At 38.7% G+C, this 12,034-nt stretch overlaps 1 protein-coding gene across 1 annotated transcript in view; it reads left to right on the top strand.

Annotated features, from left to right (window-relative positions):
- Positions 1-9,348: 9,348 nt before the first annotated feature.
- Positions 9,349-12,034, top strand: part of CRYBG3 (crystallin beta-gamma domain containing 3) — an 82,903-nt gene continuing 80,217 nt past the window's right edge. The window contains exons 1-2 of the mRNA XM_019470818.1: positions 9,349-9,399; positions 9,983-10,114. Of these exons, the coding sequence (XP_019326363.1) occupies positions 9,349-9,399; positions 9,983-10,114 (183 nt within the window). The remainder of the gene's footprint in view (positions 9,400-9,982; positions 10,115-12,034) is intronic.

Below are 12,034 nucleotides of genomic sequence, written 5' to 3'. Positions count from 1 at the left end.
GGGACATGGTTTAGTGGTCATGGTGGTGTTGGGTCGACGGTTGGACTCGATGATCTTAGAGGTCTTTTCCAACCTCAATGATTCTATGATTCTAAGATCAGAAACATGGGTTTCCGTAGTCATTTCACTTTCTCATGTCAATTTTGCGACATGCGATATAGCCTCTAATTGTGTTGTGTTAATGTGATTTCATGACTTGCCTTATTTTGAAATGGAGTCTTTGTTTTCTGAATGTTCCAGTGTTTCTTAAATTGCTAAAATATTTTACTGAGGGCAGTATATCTGCTTAAGCAGTTTGGAGGTCTTGGGGCCTAAGTGTATGAACACTGTGTGGATCTGCACTTCACCTGTGAACAGTGTTGTGTAGGGAAAAATGTAGGAGGAAGTATTTCTTGTGAGCACATGAAGAGCAAATGCAGAAAGAATGGCAGTGACAACAGACTTTCTTTTAATCATCAACTAAATGCTACAAATTTAGCCATCAAATTTATTTTGGTTGAATGGAAAATGCATGGTTTCAACACAAAAGAGGGAACATTGATAATAACTGGAAAATGTCTGTAGGATGCTTCCTGATGTATATTTTGTGAGTGAAAAATGGGAGAACAGGAAAGTATTTTCTTGTGTTGAACTGGTAGCCTTGTGTGCCTTTACCAAGAGTTTTCTTTTCTTCTCTACCAAGAGAAGAGCTTGCTGCATTTTGCTGGTGACACCAGTCTCTCTTGCTTGTTTTTTCCTAGGTGCTTTTTCTTAATGACATCTTTTAAAAATTCTGTTATGCTCTGTTTATCAGGAGGACAGCAGTTGCTGCTGCTTTAAAGCTTTCCTGGATTTTTTTTTTTTTTTAGTATCTCCTATTTTCATGTCATTTGTAAGTACCATCGTTTTTCCCCAACCCTGTAAACATGCCATTTGAAAACAGTTGTATGATGGGCTGTCTAGTCTCTATTAATTCAATAATTTTAACCTTAATAAACTTAAATAGTTTATAAATCTGTTTCTGATATTATACCAAGTTTATGTGCTAGTGGCCAATAACCTATTTATTTCATAAGAATGTTAGAAACTTTATCTAACCAATCAGACTGGCAAATATGGAGCAGATTCTACATTAATGTTGGTTACTATGCTTGACATATGCCAGAAGAAAAACCTTGATGTAATCTGGTATAATCCTACTGTCCAATATCGAAGTAGGCTCCAATCAGAAACATTTCTATTTCTTTTCTCTAGCCTTTGTACGACTGTTCAATTCCGTCACATGTAAAACAGATTAAGTTATTCAGCAAGGGTGATCATGGGCCATCATACTTATTTCACTTAGTTGTAGCCTTTAAACTTAAAGGTACGTGTTCAGTGTAAAAACATGGTTTGGTTCTTGCATTTTTCATGTAAATTTTCATTGTAAAATGTGGCATACCTGTGATTTTATAACTTCTTTATTTTCCATGATATTTTTAGTTGCGTTTTAAAAGAGGATTAAAAAAAACCCTCTTTGTTTTATACTAACAAACTCCTGTAGCTCACACAGCTACATGTGACACAGCGCTACTAATGCAGAACATGAGGCTGACCTAGCTTTGCTACAGGAGCAAAGAACAGTATGTAAATAAGCAGCATGAAGAGGTCTGAGAGGAAAAATTCTTAAAATTTTAAAAATTAAAACAGTTAAAACAATCTAAATTGCTTAATGCTGTCTGTAATCAAACCAGTTTCGAAGTGGGATAGTTTAATTGAATATAATACATTTTGTGCTATTCTAACACTTAAATTAATCAGATGATTGTAACACTTCTTTTGCCTAAGTTCCTGCCTCCTCCTCCTGGCTCCATTTTCTCCTTCCTTACCTTTTTCTGCTTTCTGTTCTTTTTCCTCCACTTCCCCTCTTATTTGTTTTAAATGAAATAGCAGCTTTGCTTTCCTTTGACCCTCTAATTTCAAACTCACTAACTTGTTTTTATAATTTCCATTTATCTTAATGTCTTTACTGCTCCTCCCCTATGTGTGTGACGTAAGCTTAAGCACAGAAGTAGGAGCCAGAAACTTCACATTCAAATTTCTGTGCAAACACTCCCTCTCTAAGACAAGCCCCAGCAGCTTTGCCAGAGACTAGGGGCAAACTTTGCCACTGCTACTACCATTTGGTTTCCCAGGAACAGTGTTAGCCTTGGGAATCTTGCTGAGAAGTTGGCCAAAATTTTTCATTTTGAAGCTTTTTAAAAAGGGCAATATTCTATTTTGGGAGGGAAGGGGAACACAGGAAAGAGCTCTTTATTCATTACTATTTTCTGTTAAAATGCTAGCGTTTTTATTTTCTGTTAAAATACTAATTATTTTAACTGTCATTTGATAAAGAAGGCAGTTTTTAGGAATCTTCATTGATTTCCTCACATCTTCTTGCCACTGAGCTTTACAGTAACGTTTTCCTTTTGATTCATTTAACAAATGTTTAGTGTACCCTGGCTCATGTCGTTCAATATACATTCCAAAAGTTTGACTCTTAAAAAATTGTCTGCCTTCTCTTCGTAGATCAGGTTCTGATAGTTCTCCTGGCTGCACAACGCGTGAATGGCTTCACAAGTGTGACGTTAGTATCTAGAGTAAGGTGTTGGTATTTCACTTTTAAGTCTATTGTATTTGGTTGAATTAAAGGGGAAGGATTGCAAAGTTGATTTACCAAGGCTTCCGGGTGACCTGAGAAGTTAATAAACTTGATGTTGATCTGAACATCACTAGAGGATGGGAATTGTCAAACTCAGTTTTGTTCATGAGATTACAGCTCCAGTTGACAAACTGCTGAAATAGTATCCTTAGACTCTTTAAGGCATCTGACTTGGTGCTGATGCTCCAGTTAAAATATTTGCAAGTGTAATGGCAGTGGGCTAAAAATCGACATACAGAGGGATATAAAAAGACCGGATATGAAAAATAATGTTCTACAATTAAAAGGATGTATTTTTGAATCAGTTTATTTAATAGCTTCACAAATAATTTGAAAGAGGACAAATCTGTAGCATGTGAAGTTGCAGGTGACTAGAGCGAAAAGTATGGGAATCGCCATGTAGATGACAACATTAAAAGCAGACTAAGTTGCCATGGTTGACAGTCAGCTGAACGTGAGCTGCCAAAGCAAAGTGGTGGCTCGGAGAGAAAATGTGGTTCTCAGATGTATAAATAAAAAAGTACATGTATTCTGTGGATGAACTTTGGTTACTAGAGTACTGAGTCTAGTTGTGGTGTCCATGATTTATTATGAAAAAGGTGCTGACAAATTAAAAAGGGCTCTGAGAAGAGCTCCAGAACAATTTGATGTCTGGAAAACCTCCCTCACAGAATAAAATTAAGTAGCTCAATAGCGTTTAGTTTGTCCAAGAGAAGGTATTGAAATGACAGGGTTACAGTTTAAGGAATGACTCTGCCTCGAGGTATGTAACTGCAAGGAAAATGAGAGTTAAGTGCTTCATGTCATAGTAGACATGTGACTTGAAGAGGATGCTTGAACCCAAGGCCTTTGTAATCTGTCCCACATAGATGTACATTGATCCCGTAGCTGAGAGATGGGGCTTGACAAATCAGACTAGTAAGCCTAATTTTAAGTAGTGAATTTAGTAGTAGTTTACATGGAAAAGTTTTATTGACAAATGTGGTGATTTTCCATTGCTTGATGGTTTTTAATCAAAGCTCTTGTCTTTTGGTCAGGTGTTAAAGGCTCGACACAGGTCTACCTTGGTGAAATTTCGTAATCTAGATTATGCAGGAGGCCAGCTTCAGTAATAATAAGGGACTGTATGGCAAATAAGGCAACTGGTATATATAGAAAAATGTTACTCAAAAGGTCTGAATTTTTAGCAGTCATCTTCTTAATTACCACTTGGAAGCCAGAACAGAGAAGAAACCAATACTAGCTAACCTATGGCTCTTTGCAGATGTGTAATAAAAGTTTCATAACTACTACTGGTCTGTGGATGTGGTTTGAGAATCCCTGTAATGTGCTGAAACTTCATGGAGATTTTGGTCTTGCATGTCTATATTTGATAGTATTATTAGACTCGTGGTTTTCCGCTCATTCACATTCTTCAGGGAGGCTCTTGCACAGATGGATTTTAAAGTACAAGGTGATGAGATCCTTGTTACCAATCTCTCTGTTCCTCTGTTGAAATATCCTTCTGGAAGGTCACCACTGAATGTGCCACTGCGTTGGCACTAAGTAAAATTGGAAGGAAGTCATGACATCAAAACCAAATGCTCCAGAGAGGAGCATTAGTTTTGTTCAGAGAGAGATAAAAGGCAGGGGTCAGGAACTGGCATTACACCCCAGAATGCTGAAATAAAAAAACTAGCAAGAAAGGAAACCTAAAAATGACATCAGCCTAAGTGATGACTCCAGTGGAGAGTGAATAGTATCAACAATCCCAAAAAACGCATCATCTTGAGGAAAACTGTTTAGAAAATATTGGGAAGGAGATGTCACAAGTGATGTCATGAAACCTGGATAGATAGATGTATGTATGGGTCAAGCTTAGTTTATTAGCATTATGTCACTAAAGCCAGATGTAAAAGCTTTTTGCGTCTTGGCACCGTGGAGCATCTTTTGGGTTAGGCACTGCTTATCCTCTTACCATTATGAGTCATCACATTAAATGGCTAAATGGTTTCTGAGTTAGTCTGAAGAGAAGACCAGTTAAAAACAAATAATGCTAGCCTAATACAGTAGCAAAGAGGGTTTGACTATTCAGGGAGTCATCTGTCCCTGAAGAGAGAGAGAGAGATGGCAAAATGATAGAGCACTCACCTGTCTGGTAACATCTGGTAACGTCTGGACTGCATGAGAAGAGAATGCTGGAGCTGCTGCATTGGAAGAGACGTTGCTTCTAAGCAGCGGGAGAAGGAGGGAGGGTCAACATCCAGAAGTGCTGTTGCAGTGCTGTCCGAGTTGAGCTTTAGCCAGTTGTCCCCATTTCCTTAAGAGACTGCCCATTAATTTCCCCCTTCCCAAAGAGCAATCAGCAGCCTGTACCACCTTTTTGAAAAAGGAACCTAAAATGTCACAGCGGTTACTTTCAGTTTGGTGAGCTCTGCGTCTGGTCAGTCTCATCAAAACTTGCATGTTTGTGCTTTTGCATGCTGCCTGTAGCTTTTTTTTTTTTTATCTGATACAACACATTCACAGTCTGCTGCGTGCATAACATGGGTGGGGTAGATTAATAAAGGAAGAAGGGGGTGGGCTTTTAATTTGCAAGTTCCGAGGGATTATTATGAAGGACGAGGATGGAGGAAGCAGACTTCTCGCACCATACGGAGATGCCGTGAGGGCCTTTTGAAGATGTGATTGTTTGTAATTGTTCTGTTTTTAGAGACAGTTAGAAAAGATCTCGCAAACCGTGTACTTAAATTTGCTCCATTAAATTGGTTTTTTCCTTGACTGTAATCCCTCAGGTATATTAACTGACCTGCGTTTGAGTACTGCTTACACATGTCTACTTTTTCTGTGAGCAACAATGCAGAATATGAACATTTGTCTCCCCCATAAGAATCTCTAACCTCTGCTGTATAAGTGTAATGATTAAAAACTTGGACCACGAATCTGTTTCTGATTCAGATGCCACCTGTCCAAGTATTACAGAAAGGTCAAAACAGATTTTCAGCAGCAGGGGAACAAAAAGCATTAGAAAATCACACAAAGAAAGGTTTGTGCAGAAGATACAGAACGGGGTCTTTGGTAACTTGAGTTTAATCTTGATTATTTAAAGAATAGGAGTGATGCTAATCAGGTTAGTCATGCTGGCAAGACAGTTGAGGAGAAGAGATCCCTCTACCTTCGCTGAAGATTAACCCATCCATATTGGATGCACTAATACGTAAGAGAAAAGGGAATGTCTAGCAGAAATAGCAGCAGGAAGGCAGTAGATTACATATTTGAGAAGTAGTTGAGAGGCTTGGTTTCTAGTCTTAATTTTGACAGGGTCTTTATTACTCAGAGCATTATTTAATATTTCCATGCCCTTTTTTTTTTAATTCTATAAAATGAAAGTAATATCTGCCTAAATATGTAAACAAGTGGTTGTGACAATTTGTAAATGACTGCCTGTATAGTTAGGAAGTCCATGGAAGCAAGTCAGCAGGGCAGAGGTGTTTTCTGTATTCCTAGGATTACGCTTTGCTCTTTCACTTCTTAAAAGCAAGTACAAAGTGGATTCAAAACTTGGGTTAGTAGAGTCCTATTGCTTGGTAAATAATGTAACAACAGTAGTTTGTGAAGCATAGAGTTGAAGACTGACGAGATTCATCTTCCTAATCTAGCAAGTGCTGAAATGCTCTCTGAGAGCTGGCTGGCTGATCTAGCAAAGCCATGTGGGTGGTCAAGCATAAGGCTCACTTTAGATGTGCTGAACTGGAGGTAGCATGCTCAGTACCTGCCGTGGCAAAGGACTCCAAAAATGCACCACTCCAGAAAGGCTTAAGGCAAGGATGAAACTCTGTGGAGCCAAACTTTAATAATATGGATGTAGCCCAAATTGGGGGTGGGGGTGGTGGGTGGCAATCCTTATTTTATGGTGAGCCTGTATATGCTACCAGTCTGTTGTTTTCAGTTCTTGGTAAAAGTGTAAGAATTCGGTGGTGTAACACCATGTAGCTACCAGGTCAACATGTATAACTATTAAATTGCGGAGATTGTCCTGTAGGAAAAAAAAAATAATAAATCCCCTTAGAATACAGTTCTTGGAAGTATAACATCTAGCCACTAATGATAGGATAGCATGGGCATATAAAATATTTAAGAATGGGTAATTTTTAGCATAAATACTAAATGTCTTATGTATTTCCCAAGAATTAATGTTAATTGTGAATGCCATAGCTTAATAATTGTGTTCACTGCATCTCTGAATATAGACTTATATGGACAACATGGGCTTCCGTTGCAACATAGGAATATGTGGGGCATAATTACATTAGCTTCACCATGTGTTTTTTTTAACGGAGTGTAGGGTTGTGTGGGGGCCTATGAACTTTACTATTTTATTTTCCTCTTCAGGGAATTTGTGGGGAAAATACTGTGCAGCGTTCCAAAAGTTGTGATTAGTGACTGTTATGTGATTGATGCAATGATGAGAGGGGGTAAAGCCCTAAAAATTGTAGGGGGTTACTAGTGGGAAGTGATAAGCTGCATCATTTGAGCCCAATGAGTAGTAACCAGCCTGTTCTCCATTCCTGGGTACCGAGTGTGGCAGCAGCTACTGTGTCTGTGGTGTTTAGACTGTAGAAGGTAATCTTGACTCTTTGGGAGAAACAAAACAATTTCATCCTAAACAATCCAAGAGGCCTGTTTCCAGCAAAGCGAGCTTTTGTGCTGTAAACTTCATTCATTCAGCGTGAGTCATTTGGTTTCAGTCAAAGATCCATTTAAAACTGGGCCCCGGCTAAGGGTAGAAGAGGTTCACAAAAAGTAGCTTCAGTGGTGAAGTAAGCTGCAGTGGTGCGTGCTTGCTTGTTCCTGCCTGTTGAGTGGCATTTATTGCCCCTTCATTTGTGCTGGTACGAATCACTGCACTGTAAACTGGATCATGGGCTGAATTTTTCCTGATGGAAGCTTCTGCTCCCCCCTTGATTTTATCCAAGACCATGGCCCTACTGAGAGCCCTGCTCGGCTGAGTTAAGGGTGGGAAGAGATAGCTGAGGTTGAGAAGGAAGGCATGGAAATTTCTAAAGCTGGTTCTGCTGATAAAGTCAGCATGTTGAGGAACTACACCCTAAAGCAAAAGGTTCAGAAATGTAGAAACGCTAGAATATAAACCATGAAAGGGTGTGGGGAATTTATTTCAGGTTTAGGTTTATTTTATGCTGGAAAGTAAAGTTTTGATACTTTTTTTTTTTTTTTTTTACTTGTTGATTTTAAGATGCTTATCTGCTGAATTGCATTCTTTCAGTTTTGGTATGTAGACTATGGAATTTCATAGCGATCTGTCCAAGCCTGGCTAGCTAGAAGAAAGTAATACAGGCATATATTTCAAATACAAACAAGTAGGGAAGTGAAAAACGTTTTGGGAAAAAACATGATGTGAAGGGAATATGAGGAAAACAAAGTGATAAAAGAATAGGACGCTGGTGATCTGTGCTGGCAATACATAACGAAAGCAAGGATCTCATTTGTGGTCCGCAGACTGGTTTCATAAAGAGTGATCTCCTGAAGCCAGGAGGAACAGCTGGTGGAGATCAATCTCATTATTCTGCTCTTAAGTACAGGGAATTCCTGTTCCTGTCAAGTGTATCAGCATCAGGAAAAGCTATGCAGATCTGAGAAGGGTGTGTTTAAAAAAAAAAAAAAAAAAACCAAAAAAAAAACCCCCAAAAAACTAGGAGGGAGAAAATAGGTTATGTACTGAGAAGCACTTTTGTTAGCGTGCCAGATTGCTCAGAAGTGATTGTGACATCTCCTTCATGAAACACATTAACAGCAGAAGAAATTAATCGGATAGAATATTAATTCATCTGCTCTGTCTTACAGGGAGGCAAAGAACAGCCAAGACTTTCTGTCTGATGCTCTCTCTGAAAAAGCATCTTTGTGTTTATGAATGCATTATAAAAGATTACCTGAGGTGATCTGAAAGTACATGGTTTTCAACTTGAGGAGAATCTATAAAAGAGGGGAAGGAGCTTTTATTTTGATGTATCTGAAAGATCTTGAAAAACTTAATTGCAGGAGAGTTCTGTTCTCATTTTTGGTCAGGGAATGTTGTCTCTGAGCAGCTGAGAGGGAAACTAACATTTAGTCAGACTGGCTTCTGTATTTTGTGTGTATATCAATGTATATTTAACTTGGATGCCTAATCCACAATAGGAAGAAAACCTTTCTTTTCAGAAGTTTTACTGAGACATGCTTACCTGTGGTTAACAGTCAGTAGCGGCAGGAGTACTGGAACATCTAAATCCTTTCTTTAAATCCCAGCAGAATTTCACCAAAATGCAAATCATTATTTTTTTATTTTTATTTAAACAGCTTTCAATTCATCTCTTCATACAAATTCAGAAATAAGGGCTTGTGCATTTGTCAAGAGCAAAGCTAAATTTCTAAAATTGATGAAGAAGGGTTTTTGAATTGATTATGACTTCATTGCAATACTGAGCATTTCTTACATGATATATTGGTACGAAGTTATTTTTCTTCAGCTTATGATATGCAATGCAGGAAGTGATGTCTGTCATTAACATCCTCTAATGTTTTCCTTGATACGTTTTTGCTTTTAAGTTGCATGTAGCATAAAGATTTTGATTAGAATATTTGCTGCTGGATTGTGCTTAAGGATTGTTTTAAGAATTGGGGCGGGGGGAATGGTTCCTTTCATTCCAAAGATGGGCTCTGAAGAAAATTTTGACCAACGTAAATTGGCAATAAGGCCATACGTGAGTTTGGACTTCTGACTTTCAAAATGGAACAGCGGGTGTTGCCTTCATAATAACAACATGCCTGTTGTCCTGTTTCTAAAATTTCTTCTGAGTTTGCCTGCAAACCCCCATTAGGTATGTTCAGTGAAGATCTGTTAAATGTGGTAGCTGCAATTTGTGATGATTCCATCTGCCCTGAGTACGTTCCACTCAATCTCAGTCCTCATTATAAGGACTGGGGGTGCCTTCTAGCTGCCAGTTGTGCCAGATAGTGCTATGGCAATGAATGCTGCTGGAGTACGTGATTGATCAACTATAGTATCATTTTTCCAGCAGAAAATAATACATAGGCGCAGAAAGCTTGGGGTTTTTTCAGCTGGAAGAGCTGAAATGCTGTGTGCCATTTCTGAATGCTTGAGTTTGAAAACCTCTGTATGAGGTGAAACAGGCATTTTGCTTCCATTTTCAGCTTTTTGGGGCATGGCTTTTTCAGTTGCAATATGTGCAGAATATGGGCTATGGTTTGGAAAACATGTTCTTCTCTCCTTTTAAGTTAATGCTCTCTTGTGTTTAAACTGAATGATACTGTGTTGGCTCTTAGGCAGACTTTAATAATGCAAGTCCTCAGTGTTACAAAATATCTTTGTTTTTCAGTTCTGAAAACAAAGGGAGTGAAGCCATAGATTTAAAGAGCAACCAAAAGGAAAGCACAACTCTGCCTGCACTTTTGAAGGTACGATTTTTATTTACTAATATTTAATTGAGCTAAAGCCTGCCACCGCTGCTTGTGACTACTTGCTAGTGTTCTGATGTTGGATGTATTCCTGCACTGCAATGTAGCACCTGGTTGTCATTTTCTGGGTTAGGGTCCATTATGCCAGGGTACTAATACACATGCAGAAGACAGAAAAACTGTCTGTGCTTCATATTCTTAAAACAAAATTTAACGTCTTTACTTGCATTAAAGAAGTGGGAGTCTAGTGCTAATTCTACATGCAGTTAGCCAATGAAGAAGGAAGCTAGCATTTTTATCAAATGATGGTTTCAGGCATTCCTCTAAAACACCATTTCTATATAATTTATGAATATGTAAGCAGCAAGTGTTTGCCTGCCTGAAGGTCCGCTGGTTGCCAACCAAAGCACTGTAAGATCTTTCTGCTGAAATTTGTATGCATGTTGGCTGTTCTTCACCAGTGTTATCCATGTTAATCATGCTTGTCTTGTCCTGTAAGCATTTTACTGCAAAAAAAGAACACACTTCTCTGTGATCACGGCTTTCTCCTATGTCACTTGACACAAAGTGGTGGTTGCTTATAAAGTTGTGTTTAGATTTAGTCAAATATCATAAATAATTATGTACAGGACAGGGCCTGGTGATAACAGCCGTCTTTGCTGTCACATCATGTCCCGCACAGAGCCATTTTAGTGATTCATTCACTAAGTGCTTCTGCTTGGGGTTTTTGTTCTTTTTCCTAGTTGTTTTAATTTAATGCAGATAGTATCATGGCTGCTTCCCCAAAAGGGCCTTGACTAGTCTGCCAGATTTATTGGGGGATGCAGTAGGCTTTTTAACACACTGAATCTGAGATTTCTATCCTGTGTTGCATTTATTGAGCACTAACGGTGTATGGAGAAGGAAGCGGTCTTCTTCCTGTATGGCCTACAGTCTCTGTGTAGTTGCATCTTCAGTATCTAGGGACCGTTTGAGCTTTGTCAAAGGTGAAGAGATATTGCAGTTGCCTCTGCAAAGACCTGGTTCAGTCCAACAGGGTTTTTGGCTTAAGAACAATTCCATGTTGAATGTAGTTTATCTACATCAAGGTGGGAAACAATGCAGTGACATTTGTTCAGAAGCCCTGTGGATTCAAGCCAACTCTGTCAGTTCTGAGCTCCTGGAAAATGCCACTGAACGCCTTCCTGTTACCATAAATCACAGACTATTGATTTTATGCCTTGAAATGCAGGCAGAAAGGATTCTGATAAACCAGAGGAGATTTTACTATAGTAGAAGCAAATTTTCTGCATTCTGCAAAAAAATCTTGTTTTTTTATGTTAGATCAGTGAAAAAATCTAGAGCAGATTTTCCTTTTGAAGAAGGTTTTGACTGAGGAAAGGGAATCGTTTAGCATACGTGCACAGGACTTCAACACCAGGAATTGCTTAAAAGGAGGTCTCAAGGAACAAGCAGGATGCATAGGTGGAGCAAAGGGAGCATAGCAGGTTTAAGTTACCTAAGAGTGTTTCTTTCTTGCCAAAAACTAATTCTTATTTTTTAATTTAAAAAAGCCCAAATTCAAAATCTTTCCTGCTGAATCTAAATTTATTGCAGTAAAGTCTTCTACTCAGAACTTGTGTTTTTGTAATACTGTACTAAAAGTTGGTGCCAACATTAATGCTGTAAAGTTTTGTTCCAAGTATCTGATTGTCCTGGTTTCGGCAGGGATAGAGTTCATTTCCTTCCTAGTAGCTGGTACGGTGCTGTGTGTTGGATTTAGGATGAGAACAATGTCGATAACACACCGATGTTTCAGTTGTTGCTGAGCAGTGCTTACACTAGTCAAGGACTTTTCAGCTTCCCATGTTCTACCGACCGAGAAGGCTGGAGGTGCACAAGAAGCTGGGAGGGGGCACAGCCAGGACAGCTGACCCAAAC

Source organism: Aptenodytes forsteri, unplaced genomic scaffold (assembly GCF_000699145.1).
Source record: "Aptenodytes forsteri isolate BGI_AS27 unplaced genomic scaffold, ASM69914v1 Scaffold287, whole genome shotgun sequence".
Taxonomy (NCBI): domain Eukaryota; kingdom Metazoa; phylum Chordata; class Aves; order Sphenisciformes; family Spheniscidae; genus Aptenodytes; species Aptenodytes forsteri.
The sequence above is the reverse complement of the archived record's forward strand: the minus strand, read 5'-3'. Positions and strand labels throughout refer to the sequence as shown.